The sequence below is a fragment of the Nothoprocta perdicaria genome, unplaced genomic scaffold, assembly GCF_003342845.1.
Source record: "Nothoprocta perdicaria isolate Ctin4 unplaced genomic scaffold, notPer1 scaffold_21, whole genome shotgun sequence".
NCBI lineage: Eukaryota > Metazoa > Chordata > Aves > Tinamiformes > Tinamidae > Nothoprocta > Nothoprocta perdicaria.
The window spans coordinates 3,391,461-3,409,216 of record NW_020455316.1 but is presented as its reverse complement, the minus strand read 5'-3'; the positions used below and the strand labels follow the sequence as shown (position 1 = coordinate 3,409,216).

At 39.9% G+C, this 17,756-nt stretch overlaps 1 protein-coding gene across 2 annotated transcripts in view; it reads right to left on the bottom strand.

Moving 5' to 3' along the window:
* SNX14 (sorting nexin 14) overlaps nt 1-17,750 on the bottom strand; it is a 49,795-nt gene extending 32,045 nt beyond the window's left edge. The window contains exons 1-8 of one of the 2 annotated variants that reach the window (XM_026038392.1): nt 17,663-17,750; nt 17,425-17,545; nt 16,357-16,433; nt 16,166-16,244; nt 9,919-9,962; nt 5,306-5,393; nt 2,806-2,890; nt 118-274 (exon numbers count right to left, since the gene is read on the bottom strand). In XM_026038392.1, coding sequence (XP_025894177.1) covers nt 118-274; nt 2,806-2,890; nt 5,306-5,393; nt 9,919-9,962; nt 16,166-16,244; nt 16,357-16,433; nt 17,425-17,529 — 635 coding nt within the window. In that variant the 5' untranslated portion in view covers nt 17,530-17,545; nt 17,663-17,750. The remainder of the gene's footprint in view (nt 1-117; nt 275-2,805; nt 2,891-5,305; nt 5,394-9,918; nt 9,963-16,165; nt 16,245-16,356; nt 16,434-17,424; nt 17,546-17,662) is intronic. The other variant, XM_026038393.1, reaches the window with a different exon arrangement.
* Between the last annotated feature and the right edge of the window lie 6 nt (nt 17,751-17,756).

Sequence of the window (17,756 nt, the reverse complement as noted above, 5' to 3'; positions counted from 1 at the left end):
TCACTTACTGGGCACTTCACTGCATGGAAAACAAACTAAGGATTCTTTCACTCCCCCAAATGATAGCACTACATACGTAGATACTTCAACAAATACTACTCTAAATACTTTTTATACCTGCACTCTGTTGATTTGGGGGGTAAAATATAAGGAAAAAGTAGTTCAGTAAGTTTTCTTAAGTAGTGAAGTTCATCTCTCCGACTTCTCAAAGCAACATGGAGCTCTGGTCCATACTCTTCTAGCGCAGCTTGCTGCAAAAATTCTGCATTTTTCACTGCGAGTAAAAGACAAAATATAAAATTACAATTGTTCCATTTTTTTCTTATTGCAAAACAAGAGGAGATTGTTTTTCCGTTTTGTCTTAAGAAGTTCATACTTTTAGCACATGTACATAAAATTACAATGTAGTAACTTCACAAAACAACTGCCTTGGCTTAGACTTTGAGGTTTGGCTATGTAAACATTAAGCCTCACACAGAAATAAGAATTCTTTCATCAAAAAGCTGCAATTTGCAGGGTTTCCAGAATATTTTTTTTATTTGTAATTACCGAAGAGCTCAACAATTTGATGCCTTTAAAAAGAAACATGCTCCCGAAGTCTACCTCTGCTTGCTTTTGGCCAAGCTTCTCCTTTTTCTACAATTTATTGTGCTTTTACATATTGACATGCCTAAAACACAAAACTTTATTTATTCAGTCATGTTACATGTTTCCTGCTTAGAATATTTAGAAACAAACATGAAGGAACATTTCTTTTAAATATAGTATAAATCAAACTAAAACTGTCAAGGGAATGTGGAAGAATGCTGCAGGTAACTGTTTGCCTTTCTTAATACATGATTTATCAAGTTAAGAACTCTGCATGTTAATTGGCAATATCTATTTAATATTCCTTCAAATCACCTCAAGGGAAGGAACTGAGCTGCAATAATTCACACCTAGTCATGTTAACAATCCAACACAGTCTCCACACCAAGAATCCCAAAAGCAGATCTGGGATTTACAGGCACAATATGTACCTGTAAATCAGAAAATTAAAGCTCGTCTTAAACACACTTTAACACATACAGAAGTCAGCTGGCACGTACTTCCAAGCTGGCACTTCACAACCAAGAACAGTATTGGCTGCTGTGGGACACAGGAATGTCTCCTGCCTGCTAAAATCTGCCTGGTTGGTGTCACTTAAAGCAGAGAGGAGGAAAAATGAATTCTGGATTCTGACTACTGAATCATCTGTGCAAACAGTTGGGATTTATAAGGAGAACTAAGGAATCATGAGGGGACGTACAGGTTAAGAATGGGAAGAAAGAGATGGGCCTCCTAGAGCAATCTTCTTAAAAAGGCTACAAAAGTCAACAAACAGGACAAATTAGGCTCAGTCAGTTGCCAAAGCAAGGCTAGGAAGCTACCTCTGAACCATGTATGGTGCAGGGGTGGCTGTTAGGAACACTTGCTAGAAAGTTCTGTAAGAGCAGTCACTTTCAGCTGCTACTTGCCCTCAGGGAGAAAGCCCTTTCCTGGAAAACACTAAATTTTTGATATTTTTGATGCCATGCACTGAAAAATCTTTTTTTTTTTTTTTCCCTGCTAGAAAGAACTAGTAAAAAAGTTTCTACTCCTTAAGAGAAATCAAAACCAGAATGAAATCCGGCATAAACAGCACAGCAAGATAATCCTGTGTGTTGAACCTTCTGCTGTGCCACAAAAAGAGGATTTCATGTGCTCACAATATACCTTCAAAGTCAAACAAGTATTTATGTGTATCAAGGAGACATCTTAAGGGTCTATAATAAGAGGACATTTTGAGGCTAAGGAGGAAAAGTTCATGACTAAAGTGAGAGCAAACAGCTACGTTTAAAAGTTGAATGAAAACAGATTTGAGTAGACAATATTGTGGAACACAGCCAGTATGTGTGCATGGGGAAAAATCAAGGTAACTCATTTTCCAACACCAAATACACTGTTTCCCAAATATGCTTTCAATGTGCAGTCTTAATACATTTTTTACATTAAGTTGTGAAGATATCCCTATTTTGGATAAGGATTAAATAGGCTACTACTCAAAATCTCTCCATGGTTTATAAACATAACTCCAACACAATCAGCAGCTCCACTAACCACTCACATTAGAGTCATCAAATTGGAAATGTTTTAGTCTGTAAATAAGCAGAGTTCTAAAAAAGCATCAGAGCCTTGTGTCAAATTAAACATTTGCATTCTTCACACATTAGGACTTAACAAACAAACAAACAACCTTATTTCTCTTCTTGTCCTGGTTAAATGAGTGGAACTTCTTTTGAAGAACTACCAAAATGCAGGTATGTTACTTTTGCAGCTGTGCCTACAGTTACTACTCTCAACACCTAATATTTGTCCAGTGGTTCTTCAGTAACTCCAATTACATTCGTTTTAAGATTTAGTAACTTGTGGACATGAAAAACAACTCTTGCTGTAGGAGTAACAGTGCAGTGTGTTTATTAGATACAGACATTTCCCTTCAATTATAATTGTTCCCCTAGAATACAGAGGGAAAAGTTCAAGAAAGTTGATGACGATGCAGGATGAGCTTGGCTGCTCTGAGTAGACAAGAACATGTTCCTGTTTACTACAAAGAGGGAAAAGAAATATTTCAAAATTATGGGGATAAGTGAACGTTGAACTTCAAAACAGACAAGATTTGTATCAAAACTTTTTCCGTATTTATCTGCACCCTCCAGAAGACAAATAAAAGAAAGAGGTGAAAAGATTAGGCAAATATAATGACAAACATGTAGAAATAAACTTGCCATTTTAAATTGATAATACCTTTCTGCCTGGCTTTGGCTATTACTTCTATGTGTTTCATTGCTGCCTTGAGCATCTTCCTTGTTACAACAGTTGGGACATCCACCTAAAGAGAAATTTCAAAATGAGAGAGAATAGTGTTTTTCTGTGATTTTTTTTTGTTCTTTTTTTCTAAAAAAAAATTCAAGAAAAAAATACTCGACATAATTTGATTATACAACGCCATTCTAATCATAAAATTAATCCTCTAGATATAACAAACTAATTCACTACAAAAGCTGACAGTATACTCCTTCTCTGGGCAAGACAGACAATATTTGCAATGAAGTGTCATGAACAGTCCTGTTCACACCTCTACTGTCATCCAGTTCTCCCTGCACTTTTTCCACAGCAATAATTACAATCTTACAGCTTGGTTACCTACTCATTGCAAGACGAGCACCCATTCCTGCATGGTCTCCCATAGTATTTGAGGTGCAGCACCTGGCTAGCACCTGGCCCACTCATAGAAGCAAGTACTATAGACTAGAAATTGCTAAAAGTAACTAAATCAAGGTCAATTCCAGTTTGTAAGCAAAGAAGTAGGGGCTACTAACACACCCAACCCTGATATGGCCATAACAAGAAAACTCTAGAGCAGGCTCTAGTGCACAGAAAAATAAAGCATACTCTGTAAGAGCAGAAGACTGCCTTTAAGTAGTGCTCATTATTTTTTTAAACAGTCACACCTAAAGAAAAAAAAAAAAAAAAGAAAGAAAAAAGAAGCCATCTAGGCATCCTTACATAGAAAGGCAATGGCTGGAACTGAATAATCCCTCAGAGATTCTTTTATCTGAAACAGTTTTAGGTCTTAACTAATAAGCACCGATTTTTTGCCTTGCACATCTACTCTCATTTCTAAGCCTATTTCACCAGTTCAGGCATCACAGCCCGTAGTCCAGGCTGCCTCTGCCTGTGCAAGGAGGGCATGCACATACATACCAATATTTTGCTGAGCATAAAAGGTATGGCTGGAAAGTACAGTACACAGCATGAGATGCCACACTCTACTGCATCATGGAGCACACTTAATTTCCCTTCTAGTCCAAAATACAGAGTCCTACAAGTACCATTTCATCCGAAGTACGTACTGCACTTCACACAAAGAGACAAGATAAATTATTACATAGGATGTATGCAAATAAATCTATCTGTAATGACAAATGAACTGCAGTGACATTCTTCATTTTTGTAGTCTCCTGTGCCAGTGTTAATACCTTTGCAGTTAGGACGTCTTTGAACTGTTTTTGCATATATTCTGTAGCCAGATACACAAAACTGAATATATTATTTATACTTGGCTACTGCCAGAGCAGATACTGAAAATTATCACTTTATTACAATTCAGACTGGCTGGCAAAAATGATGCAGGAGACAACACAACTGATACCTTATTACAACATCAATGAAGGAGGCACAGTCCCAACATCATTCTTTTCTGGACCAACAATAAATTTACCAGCATTCCAAGTAACTACTGCAAGCATCAGAACTACAAATTAATTTTTAAGATTTGCTCTATATTTTCACTTTGAAAGATTTACTTCTGCTTCACACCACCAAAATGTCTCCGCTACCCAGAACATTTACTAATTTTCCCCCACATTAAGTTGAAAAGCAACGTGCTCGAACTACCATGAACAAGAAAGTCATCTGGATTTGATATACAGCAAGGACAGAATCGGGCCATTAATCAGGCATGATAGAGTACATTTACAGCTTGCAGCTTAGGAAATATTGTTGTTACTAGGGAGGGGAAAATGTCTCATACCCACGCACACACTTCTGGTAGCAGCTCCAGCAGAGGGGCCAACACTGAGGAAATCTGAAACTGAGCTAGCATCAATTCCTGCTTATCACAGCCAGAAATTTAGAAGTAATTCCTGTAAAAAGGCTTATAGCACTTCACCAGAGAACACCATGGTGCTTGTGCTAATATATTAAACACGGTTAACAGGTAATTTGAATCTTTAATATTTAATCTTCAGAACTTTTTTTAAGCACCAGCTCAGTAAATGACTCACAGCTACTCCAGCTCTTACAGGGCACTCTCCACTTACTTGGTCTCCTATTCATGAACAGTGAAGGACCTTGACTGTACTCAAAGAACCAAGGAGAAGCCATGAAGACAAGTACCCTGCTCACCATTGTCTAATAATTCTTTTTCTTAATTGTCAAAATTATTTCTATTTGGATTAAACCACTAACAAGCACGTAAAAGACCAACCCAGGGTTTTAAAAATGCCTTGCACCGCTATGAGCAAGATCTTCACTTGCAAGAATCTTCTTGCAAGACAGCTTCTAACGAGGAATAGGTTAAAATCCAAAGGGAGAGAATAGATAAGCGCAAAGAGGAAACTTCCTACCTGGTTGCAGGATTGATTTCAGAATCATAATTTAAAAAAAAAGAATTAAAGAACTCTTTGGTTACAGATGTTATTTCAAATGGAAACTGAGCACTAAATCCTTTAGGCCTCTTTACCTTGTGGATTCTCCGAACCAAGACAGAGGCAAAGAAGCGCAGCGTGCCCCGCAGCTCATCCACCGAGGATTCATCATCAGTGATGCTTCTGCAGAGACACAAACCACAGCGTGTAAGAAACCAGAGGAAAACATCACATTAATCCAACACATTTAGCCCTGCTAAAAGCTGCAAGGAGAACATTCAATGGTAATATTTCAAGACATATTAAGAAAAATGAAAGCCACGGAGTGGTTCCATCTCCTATTTGAGGAGAGGAATAAAAAAAAAAAAAAAAAACAGGAAAACAACCCTCTTTTTCCCCCACTCAGTATTCCCAGGAATTCTGCATGTGTAGCAACAGCTTAAGAAAAATGTCTGAATGTAAGTTATATATCGATTTATGCTCTGTTAATAAAGACCTGCATAATTTTGACAAAGTAGTGTTATCTAACTCAAGTTTCCATATATATAAAAGCAATGACTGTTTCCTCCTTCCATGGCACGCAGTGAGTCTGGATTAATAGCTGCAAGGCCTTGGGAAAAAGCAGCACTGCGAGCATGTGTCCCAGTTAAGCAATTCAAACTGGGTTTCCATAATACCTACTCCAAGACCTTCTATACTGCAAGATTTCAATTAATTTTTCTTCTGTTCTCTAGATGCAGATTTGGCCATGTTAATTTTATTCTTTAAGTTTCATTACACACTTGGGAGTTTTCCATATAACCTCTAACGAAATGGGACAGATCCCCAGTATTTCAGCTGAGCCTCTTCCAACAGCAAACTTGCATCAGCCTTTTTTTTTCCAAACACATTCCAATACTTAGATGACATTTCATACTATATTTCCTTTCCCTTTCTTGTTTGACCAGAGATGGTCATTTCCTGGAAGGAAAAAAAGAAACTGATAAAGGTTGGTCTGTATGTAGGAAAATTGAATATGCTAATGACTATTCATTTTTTGAAAAGTTTCATCGTAGCCTGCATTGCAAAATTCTTTATTACTCATAAACTAAACAATTGAGAAACTCAACATATTGCTGCCTAGAGCAGAGCTGAAATTATTTAATATGGTTACTGCTCGGAAATAAACAGAAATTAAAGAAGAATTTGAAACAGATTCCGAAACCGCTGAGTCAAAGTTCAATCTAACTTTAACCTGGCTTTCCAAAAAAACATGTAAAAATATTTTAAGTTAACTATAGAGGAAGAATTTCTATTTCCTTGTTATTTTTAATAATGTATTTGCCATTTTTACTCAGTTTAACTGTTAGGTGAAGAAAATGCAATTGAGTAGAAAAATAATACTAATAGCCTTCTTTAAAATGCAATAGAAAGAAAAAGATACCAGCATTTAAGTCTATATGGATATTAGAAAATTAGTAGTTATTGATAAAACTGTATTATAACAGCTGAGCAATGATACACCAAAGACAGGTAGATCCTGCTTGGGATAATGACCACATGCAAAAGCCACTGAAGCTTTAAGTAACAACTGAGCCTGTATTTGAATTAAATGCAACTGCCACTTGTATTTTTAAAGTTTCAGTACAAGATAGAACAATGTTTGAAAAATACAGAATATTTTATGCCCATATCATCACATTGCACTATTCAGCATCCAGTTTTTAAAGCAGTGTTGGCCCGGGATATAAAGCACCCAAACACGTGTTGAAGGTGAACTGTTCTCCACAGACACTGGTGACCTGTCCACAGATGTGCACAACTGATGGCATGAAAAGCACCTTTTCCTGCTGGGGAAACCTTCCCCACACCTTCCCACACAGCTAATCCTATGGAGACAAGAGTACTATAGGACTTGGTTTTAATAAAAGCAGTTGACATTTTGGAAGCAAAATGGTTAGCAAAGGCTGTTCTACCCTACTGAAAGAAGCCAAGGGATCAGCAAACAAATTATATGCTGTATTATTAATATCTGACAGACAGCAAGATACATCAAGTTATTTGGACCAAAAATTGTTATTTTACTGCCACTTGGATCACCAGCATTTTGGCTAATTCTACTTGGACAGGACTATGTGACACGTACTTTCGTGACAAGCTGTAGGTTACAGAGACATTCCTTTAATCAGCAGCAGACCGAAGAGTGGTTAAAAGAACATGAAGAACCTGTAAAATCCCAAATCTCCAGTGACACGTTGGAAGGTCCAAGCAACTCGCTTGGAAACATTTTAAAAAGCGGATGCATTTTGCCAGGATTTTTAAGGAAGAACTTAAAACACAACATAACAGAGTTATTTGCTGAAATAAAAAGGCTTAGTCAGTTAATTGTAAACAGTTACTGAGTCAAGTGCCTCAAGAAAGATAAATGTAACTGCTCTTGCATGCAAAGTCTTATGTGATCTATGATAAATGAAATTATGTACAAATACTGAAGGGAATTCCTAATTTGACAATGATTCTTCCAAAATCTGGCCAACTCTCATCTCAAGGATGAAGAAAATAAGCTGCAAGCTGAGAAAAATGTAAAGCTATGGTTTGTTGTTCATCTTAACTCCTGGATTTTCAGTTATATTACTTGCACTTAAAACAGAAGTAGTTCCACGTCTAAAATCGGGCTTTTTTAGATGCTATCAAGGAAAGGGTTTCACAGCAATACGCTACAAAGACGCATTAAGAAAATAAACGTAAAATTCATAGTGTTTCCCTGCTCACAGCACTGCATTTCTGGAGCAGTGACTTCTACGATTCCATCTCACACGGATTCTTTGCAAGCAGCAACTGTCTCTGCACTTGGGTGAGACATTGGAGTGCTTTCCTAATATCCAGCACGTGCTGGATGCTGCAAGCCAGCATCAGCTGGCAGAACACGAGGAAAACAAACCTGCCTAAACTGCATTCACTGGGAAGTGGATCGGACAGCACACGGAACTGTTCCGAGATGCTTCTGAGAAGAAAAGCAGTACAAAAATATCTTTTATCAGTCTAATATGACAAGTCTGAGTGGCCTGCTGGAGGTTATACCCACACTGATAGACACAGCCTGGATGAAGAGCTCAGAAATGTTTCATGGATAAAACTGTCCCTTCATCAGAGTCAGAACAGATATGAGGATGGGGTAGGCATCCCTGAAGGAAAAGCTAGAACTAATATTCTCTATGGGACAAACTACAAGTAGCTGCTTTCACACAAAGTTCAGCCTTCCATGCTCTGCTGATCCTGGAAATACAGGAAAGCACAGAAATGTGTGAATAGCCCTCCGGGGAATGAATCACACCTGACATTACTGGTCCCAGGCTGATACGGATACGCCGTTCAGGACCGAGCTGCTTCCCGCAGAATCATTCCGGCAGCGCCGCGCTGCAACCCCTGCGCTGCCCAGCGCTGCTGCTTCACAGGGAGCTGCTCCGGTCGGATGAGGCCATGGAAAGCTGGGGAGCTGGCTCGGACCTGCAGGAGCAGCCTCGGAAAACCTCAGGCACAATGCGGAGATAGGGGCGCACTCGGCAGCGGGCACCACGGGCAGACGCTGCTGGGACTGGGCTCAGCCCGGCTCCACATCCAGCATCTGCCACATCCAGAGCACTTCCCACGGCACCCACAGCTGGGCACTAAGGGGCTCTGCTGGGAGCCCGGGCAGAGCCGAGTCCTGGCGAGTCCAAAAGGGGCCATTTGGAATAGGCTGCTCACCGCCAAAACGTCCTGCTCCGTCTCCTGACATGATACAACCATAAAGCCATGCAGCGCAGGAGACGGTACCTCATGTGGTTACTTCACCGCAGAGCTCAACAGAACATCCCCTAATTTTCTGCACTATGGAACTAAAAACCTGCAGTTTTCCAAACTGCTGGTTCACAATAAATGGTGCTCCAGCTCCCTCTGCTGTTTGCAGAAGCAGCTGCCTCCTCCAATGTATCTACGAATAGATGTGGACACACAGACGTCAGCCAGAACTGAACAAAATAGGCAAAAACGTCTGCCAGGAAATTTTACAGGCCACAGAGTTAGGAAAAATGGAAGAGTTAGAAAAAATGGAGTTAGAAAAAATGGAGAGTAACATACAAGAGAGAAGTCTACACTTATTTTAGAAAACTGAACTTCTCCACTGAATGAAAAAGTAAAATTAAGAATTAAAATACTGGTGTCCTTGTGCTTTATTTCATTTTGATTTTTAAATCCTGAAATAACATATTCATCTCAGCACGTTCAGTTAAAAATAGATTTTTTTAAATTTCCTACAAAGTATTAGTTTATATGAAAAGTTACAAGGCAGAAAAAAAAATCCATAGAGGCCACTGTCTTTTATTTATATGCTGGTTTGAAGCACTTTACACAAAAATACTCAACCAAGTTTCATGTAATTACTCATAGCCTTATAATTAAAGTTAACTGCTGCTCTGCAAAGAGGCTACTACCGTATTCAGAAATATCACACAGAGTATAAGCAAGCTACCTGTATCTCCAAATAAGAGCTATTAGGAAAGGAACATATGGAAGATTGATACTAAAACCATTTTTAGACTAAGTGCAAATTAAGTGCAGGATAATCACTACCAATTGTCAATCATGAAAAAAACCACATAGCACATAAGAGGCACTAACATGATTAAACTGATGCCCTGAGTGATGTTTATGTTGTTCAAATATAGTAACTTCTATGGAAAGTTCATACCTGTACCATGGATAAATAAAGTTTTCCAGCACCAGTTCAAGTACCTGTGCAGAACAGAAACAGTAATATTACAAAAGTAAAGTTTAACACAAATCCTTTTAGAAGTATTAAATCAAATACTTTCAAATCTCATAGAATATCATTAGTATAAAACTTTTAAGTACAAACATACAGTCCTACTGTGAAATCAACTGCTTTCCAGTGCTTCGGATTAACAGTAATTAATTGATTTTTTCATTAGATCCCACATGAAACAGCTGCCACTGCGATCAGCAGCAGCACAGTCTATTCTGTCAGGCAGCCACTATAAAAAGTAGAATCTAAAGGAAATATAAAACCTGTTTGAAAGTAAAACTGACTGTAAGAGAGGACAGTAAAAGCACCATTTACGAAAATAAGTGTTACTCTTCTGAGAGGCTGTGGTGCTACATACGCCCACCCTACGTACACACTGCAGGAATTCAAGCTCATTGCACAGGTTTGAGCTATCTTTAGGGCCTCCGCTCCACTCATGATGCGCTCAAGCTTAGTGAAATGAGTACCAGGGTTTTTTTTAGAATCTCTTTTTTTTTTTTTTTTTTTTCTGTGACTTGAGCAGTTTATGGAGCATTCTTCTTCCGTCCTCACCCCCAAGAAGATCGCCTACGCAAATCTGGTTAGGTACCCTCCTTTCTCCAATTGCTTTATTTTGGGATGTTCTTCCTCCCTTCCTTTACAAAAATGAAAAAGATTCCTCCTGCCCTCTCCAGAAAGAGGCTTTCTTTTCCTGAATAACTTTGTATGGTCCACATACAACACAGACGCCTACATTCATTCATGTCTTTTCTCCCTTTCTTTTCCTCCTCCCTTTTTTTCTATAGCAAGAATAGAATTTTAGTAGTTTTCTTAATAAGATTATTGCTTTAGGTTCCTCCATCCAACCTAAGACTTTTAAGAAGCAGTCCCAGAAACAAAGTTTTCCTGAAATGCTGAAATTTTGATGAGTGCATGTTGGTGATGGATGCAAGGCTAAATGCTTCCTGCCACACCTCCCCATGTCATACTGCCATTAAAAGACAAAGTTCCCTTCCCGAGACAGTAAAGATCAGGAAATGCCACAGAACCCTCTTCAGAAGTTAGTATTTACACATCAGGAGGCAGATCAAATCTAATTCCAGAGTGAGAAAACCCTGCCCTATGAGGCATTAACGGCAATAAATCAGAGCACTGTAGGCCTGATGGCATCCATACCGCTGCCAGTATATATAAAATACCAACTCTAGAAGTCTCAGTCTAACAGGTACTACAATATTATTTTTCTTCATCCAAGGTTTCTACAAAACCCTCTTCTTTTAGGATTCAAATAACAGGCTCTGCCTCAAAAAAAAAAAAAAAGAAAAAAGAAGTGCTTTCAAGAGGAAAGGCCTGCAGAAAAATCCATGCTGGGCATCTGCTTGGGAACCCCTTTTCTCTCTTTCTCCCTCCCTCCCTCCCTCCCTTCCTTCTCTTCCCCTCTTGCATTTTAAGAACAACCATCAAGAGCAACTACAGCGAATGGCCTGCCCTTCGCAGTGAGGAGCGCACTTGGAGAGCCTTCAAGCACAAGCCACCGTGGGAGTGGATTTCTGCGAGTGTGCTGGTCTGGGCTCCTCAGGACAAGAGGGACGTGGAGCTTCTAGAGAGGCTCTAGAGGAGAGCACAAAGATGACTAAGGGACTGGAGCATCTCTCGTATGAGGAGAGACTGAGAGCTGGGACTCCTTAGCCTGGAGAAGGCCGAGAGCGGATGTGATCCATATGTATAAGTACCCGAAGGGGGAATGTAGGGAGGAAGGGGCCAAGCTCTTCTCAGTGATGGCCAGTGACAGGACAAGGGGCAGTGGGTTTAAGCTGAAACACAAGAGGTTCCATCTCCATATGAGGAAGTTCTTCCCTGTGAGAGTGACAGAGCCCTGGAACAGGCTGCCCAGGGAGGCTGTGGAGTCTCCTTCTCTGGAGATCTTCCAGACCCGCCTGGATGCCGCCCTGTGCCCCGTGCTCTGGGTGTCCCTGCTGGAGCAGGGGGTTGGACTGGATAATCTCTAGAGGTCCCTTCCAATCTCAACCCTTCTGTGTTTCTGTGAGTGTAACGTGCCCTTCCTGAAAGTGCTCTGTTGGCTGCAGCTACCCTGGCGGACAGAAGGCCTCTCCATCAGGTGCACGTCACAGCAATTTTGGTTCATCAGCTACTAACATAACTTGCTGATGGTCTCTTAGCCTACACTTCAGAGGCTTCTGAAGTTATTAAAAGCATTATTTCTAACAAGTTACCCTGTTCTCGGTGTTAATTAAGCCAAAAACTTGCGGTTCCGAGAATCATTTTCTTGTAGTTATTACCTGTGAAAGAAAAGCTAAGAGGGGTGGAACTGCAAGACCTGATGGCTCTTCCCACCTTTTGGGTAAGATCTCCAGGAGATCCATTCTGTGCCTATTACGGATGTCTACTTAAGCCATGTCACAGACTCTTCAGTGGGCCTTCTATGTCCGATCCAAGTTAGGGCTCTCCTGTATTACTAAGGCAGGGCCATACGTAGGACTTAGGCAGCAAAAAGCCTATGTGGACAATCCTTGAGCAGTCAGGGACCCAGAGGCACCATACACAGAGGCAGACCAGAGAACCAGCTTAAAATGCTCTTGAAGCCTGCGCAGAGCTGAGAACAACAGTGAAACCTACACGCTGCTAGAGCCCAAGCTATCTGTGTGGCCACAGCAAAAACACCCTGATGCTGGACATGCTGGCACCATGAAGCTGTTTGCCCATTCTGCACGCACATGGCACTGCAGGTACACATGCTGCTCTGTGACACCAAAAGGCAACACTGAAATTGGGATGTTAAATCATCCACACTCCAAAATATAAGCATTCAGGGCATGACACACAATTCTCTGCCAGCAATGGGAGCTCAAGGCCTACAATCCATAAAAACTTTCTCTATGAACCCTATGGGTCTTCCAGATTACATTGATGTAAATATTTAGCTCAGAAAAAAAGAACTGTAAGACTATCCACAGCATCCTTATCAAGCACCAGGAAACGTTCACTGCCTTCTAGCCCTATAACATCAGAAATATCATCCAAACTCAGCTGTTCACACTGATCATGTGCACCAGTGGAGCGGATGGGACATCTCAGAGGATACTAGTCAACAAGACCCAATTTCCTTGTCTGTTAAGTTCTACTCATGGTTTCAGATATAAACAAGTCAGTTCATTCAAAGTCTGCTTGTTTCTCAAATGTTTTGCAGAATGACCGGTTCTCAATGTATGTACAGTTTTTAACTGGAAAGAAATTAAAAGTATAAAACCAAACGCAGTGGGTAACAGTATAAGAAACAGCTAAAGAAAGAACACAGAGAATTTACTTGCTATGCAAGTCCGTGTGCTGCTACAAGAGTTCTGGTTCATCAATGAGCACGTTCAAGACAGTATCTAATTTCTTCGTATTCATTTTTCCAGCAATACACCAAAAGGTTTGAATTACTTTTAGAAACAACAAAAAGATAAAATCCTGGTCTCATGCTAAAAGCAACAACTTGAGAAACTGAAAATCAATGAAAGTTTCATGAGATCAAGAGACATATTCCGTTATCCCTTTTCTTTTGTGATGCTGTGAAGAAAACCAACCAGCTCTATTTTCCAATTACACAGGCTTGATTAGTAGCAGTTAAACCTAAACTGTTCCGCACACAGCAGAATGTGAGATTGGAGGTAAAGAAAAAAAATTCATTAAAACTCAATTTCCTTCTATCCACTCGATAACACTTGTAAGTTTATTTAAAATCACCAACTGAAATCACACCTAATGCAAAATGAAAAAAAAAAATTAAAAATCAACAACAAAAAGAAAAACTAAGATAAAGCACAAAGTTTTTTTTTTTAAGCTATACTTCGGTCAAAACACTATTTTCATGCAGGACACAGATCAAAACATCAAATACTGATGGACCCATGGCTGATAACAACTTTGCTTATAATAATAACTGTAAATGAAGGTGGGTGGAAAGGTAAAACACGAGCTTTACTTACTGTTTTAAACCATTTACAGGAGCAGAATAACCAAAACAAGGTTGCAGAAACACTGAGGGACAGTAAAATGCAACAACCTGCCACCCCAATCCGAGAGAGAAAAATCTGTATTTATAGGGAAAGCTTGAATTTCTTCTGTTCCAAGGTTGCACTAAATTAGTCTGTAAGCACTTAAAAAAACCACCAGCTTTAAGACTACAACACTGGTTCAAATTAGAAACACTGGGAAATGAGAACGTTGCTAAAATTCTTCAGCTGGTAAAAGAACTAGAAAAAACTAATGTCCAAAAATCCCGCAATTATTCTGAATTACTTAAGAATCTGCTTTTTCAAAAGCCCTCCTGCTATCCCACACCTTTACAGCCTCATTAATCTTAATTCAGCTCTCTCTGTATCAGTTTCCTCCTAATGTATGATTAACCCATGGAAGAAAATAAGAGTAATCCCTCCCTCCGGCCCTAAGCAGGCTATCTAATTCCAGGCACCCATTAAGTGCTGCATCATCTCCAGGGCAGCCTTATTCCAAGGGAGTGGAAATGGTGACTCAGGTGCATAGGCAGAGTCTGTTTGGGACCCCTAAGGACTCTTACCCTGTCTCACTGCCTGGGGGCTGCACAGCACTCGAGTCTGGTACCTCCAGCCACAGAAAAGACAGGCATCAGAAGCATGGAGTAGAGATACAAAAGCCACATGTGAACTGCTCAAGAAGTGAGCGGGGGACACACCACTTAAGTTAAAAATCAAAAATAAATAAATAAAAAGAAGCAGTGTGGTAAAAGCAGAAAGACAGTAACAGCTAACAAATCTAAAAACATTAATGTGTGGCAGCATCTTTTAAAGATATACTTAGAAAATAACTATAGCTTCTATTCATCTCTCTTCTATGAGTAACATACAGTATTTTCTTTAGCATTAATTTCCATTTAAGCTGCTGCATCTTTTAGGGGAAAAAAATGTTTTAACAAAAGTTTCCAGTCCTTCGGCATTTACAGCATCCTTTGGTAAATGGTCACAGTTATTTGCCATCATGAGTAAAACTATTCCAAGTTTTATTACTAAAACAAGACTTTTTTTAATAACAATAAGCCTATTTAAATGGTATAAAGTAATACTGCATTTTAACACCCCTAGACTTTAAACTTAAAATATTAAACAATTGTAATTAATTCAATAATCTTTATAATTAATAAAGATTCAATATTTTTAAAACAATAGAAGTTTACTTCTAAAATTACAGAGGAAGTCACATTAAAAGAAAGGAAGTAACTAAGCTGCTGTTGTGATATTTTAAAACACTCCTCCACTATCCATCCCTACCCTTAAGATTTTCATCCTTTTGCAGCTTTTGCTATGGGGCATGTCCTGAACAACACCTCTCACAACTGAATCAAAAAAAATATTCTTCCAGCTCTGAAGACAGAAATAGGCACCTCCATCAATTGCCTCCAAGGTGGAGGAAAAAAAAAAAACCAAACACACATACAGAAAGAAAAGTAACTGTAGGTATTATTTTCTGAGAAGAACAAAGCAAAATAAAACTATCTGAAGACATTTCCTGACTGGGGGTGTTATAAGAAACAGGCATTATGTTGTTGTTCTTTGAATAAATGCACTAACTTCTTTGGAAGGATTTTATTATGGCTTTGTCTAAAGGCTAACTATAAATTAAAACCCGCCTGGATGCAGCTCTGTGCCACGTGCTCAAGGTGACCCTGCGTGTGCAGGGGAATTAGACTAGATGACCTCTGAGGTCCCTTCCGACCTTAAGCATTTTATGATTCTATGATTCTAAATACATATTCAGCATCATTACAGACACTTTTGTAGGGGAGCACATCACTTCTTGACCTCCACCTCAAGCGGCGAAGTAGGCTAAAATCAGAACTTTTCAAGACTAAGAGATGTTTTTCGATGACGCAAACTTAAACTGCTCCTTCCTACACGCTACTCAAATTACATCCATTACATCCTGAGGTCTGAGCACACTACTACAAAATCAGCCACATACGTGAGAAACAATCGTCACCCTCCTTCTCTGCCCTTGGTATATGCTTCAAATAGACCTTTGCTAGAACAAGTTAACTTATGCAGGAAATACATTTGACTGGCTTCTACAGGTCCAGAGCATTTCTAAAACACGAAAGTAAAACAAAACAAACCTGCCCACTGACTTCAAGAAACTAAAGAAATGAAGCAGCAGTTACCTCTGAGAGGGATGCATCAACCTTTGACGGCACCTTCAGGTCCAGCCACGGCTGATAGTTTTCCAGAAGCAAAGCTGGCCTGTAGGAGAGCGCAGAAAAGCTAGAATAACAATCTTTCATTGAAAGTTTCCTACTGCCACACACAGAACACCATCCATTTTAAGGTTACCGGTGCCATGTATTTAACTTACCTGTGTCTCTTGCATTTGACCTTGCCACAGACAGCACAACTGTGACCGTGGGGAAACAGCTCCGGGAGTTCTAATTGCTAAGAGAGAACATTTGGACGGGTTTTAGTCCTCAAAAAGCAAAGCTTCCTTCATAGAGTGGTACACGAGTAAATTTGGTTTTCTGTATACAGAAACATATAACAGTGTGTGTGTATATATATATATATATATATACATAATATACATACATACACACACACTGTTATAGAGAAAAGAATAGTATAAAGACAAAGTTGTTTCCCCAGCAAGAAAGCAAGATAATGAGGAACACACTGCCTGCCTTCTCCAAACACCTACCCATACATCACTTAATCTCTTAAGAGACATGATCTTTCTCTACAGATCTCACCTCACTCATAGCTTTGGACCACACTAACTACAACCCTTTTAACTGCACATTTAAAAAAGAAAAATGGGAAACAAAGGAAAAATAGGAGGTAATTAGTATACCATTTAATCAAGTATTGCACACCACCTGCTCATGAACTGCCAAAAGTGAAAAATCAGTGGATGGTTAGAAAATAGCATCCATATATGCTCCCAGAGGAAATCTTCACAGACATGTCAGTTTGATGGGGCTTTGCATGAGCGTATGAAATCCCCAGATCTTATTCATCATATGAGTGTACTCGCTATAAGGTAGTCCTTAATAAGTGGATATTCACTGCGTTTATGTCATATTTTAAAAGCAGAAAGAGTTAGACAAAATTTACTACCAATATCTACTGTGTAGAAGGGATACAGGGCTGACAGAGCGTCACAGCTATGGCCATACCTACCTTTAGCCATAGCTGCCTTTAAAAACAATGCTTAAAGAACACGTGAAACCAGGAAGAGGCAGTGTTTACCTTAGATTCATATTTTATAGTGAAAGGATATTTGGATGAAACCACAAAAGGAGCATCATCTACCTTAAGTTCATATTTTATAGTGAGAATACGTGGCTGAAACCATGATAGCGCATAATTTACCTTAGGTTTATATTTTATAGTGAATATGTGGTTGAAACCACAAAGCGGCATCATTTACCTTAGGTTTATACTTTATAGTGAACAGGATATTCGGCAGCAGGGAATCCGGTCCCAGCGAGCAGTAGAAGGTGACGACGCCGGCCACGAACGACCAGAAGACCATGAGAACGTGCAGATACCTTCGGGGGGAGGGAGGCAGCGCGTTACCCCGCGGGGAAGCGCCCGTTCCCGTTCCCGCTCCCGCTCCCTCCCGGCCGGGTCACGGCTCCCGCCCGAGCGCCGCGCGCGGCCGTTACCGGTTGAGGAGGAGGGTGGCGGCGCCGAGCGCCAGCAGCAGGCAGCAGAACAGCGGGTACTGGCGGCAGGCCTCGCGCAGCGCCTCGGCGCCCC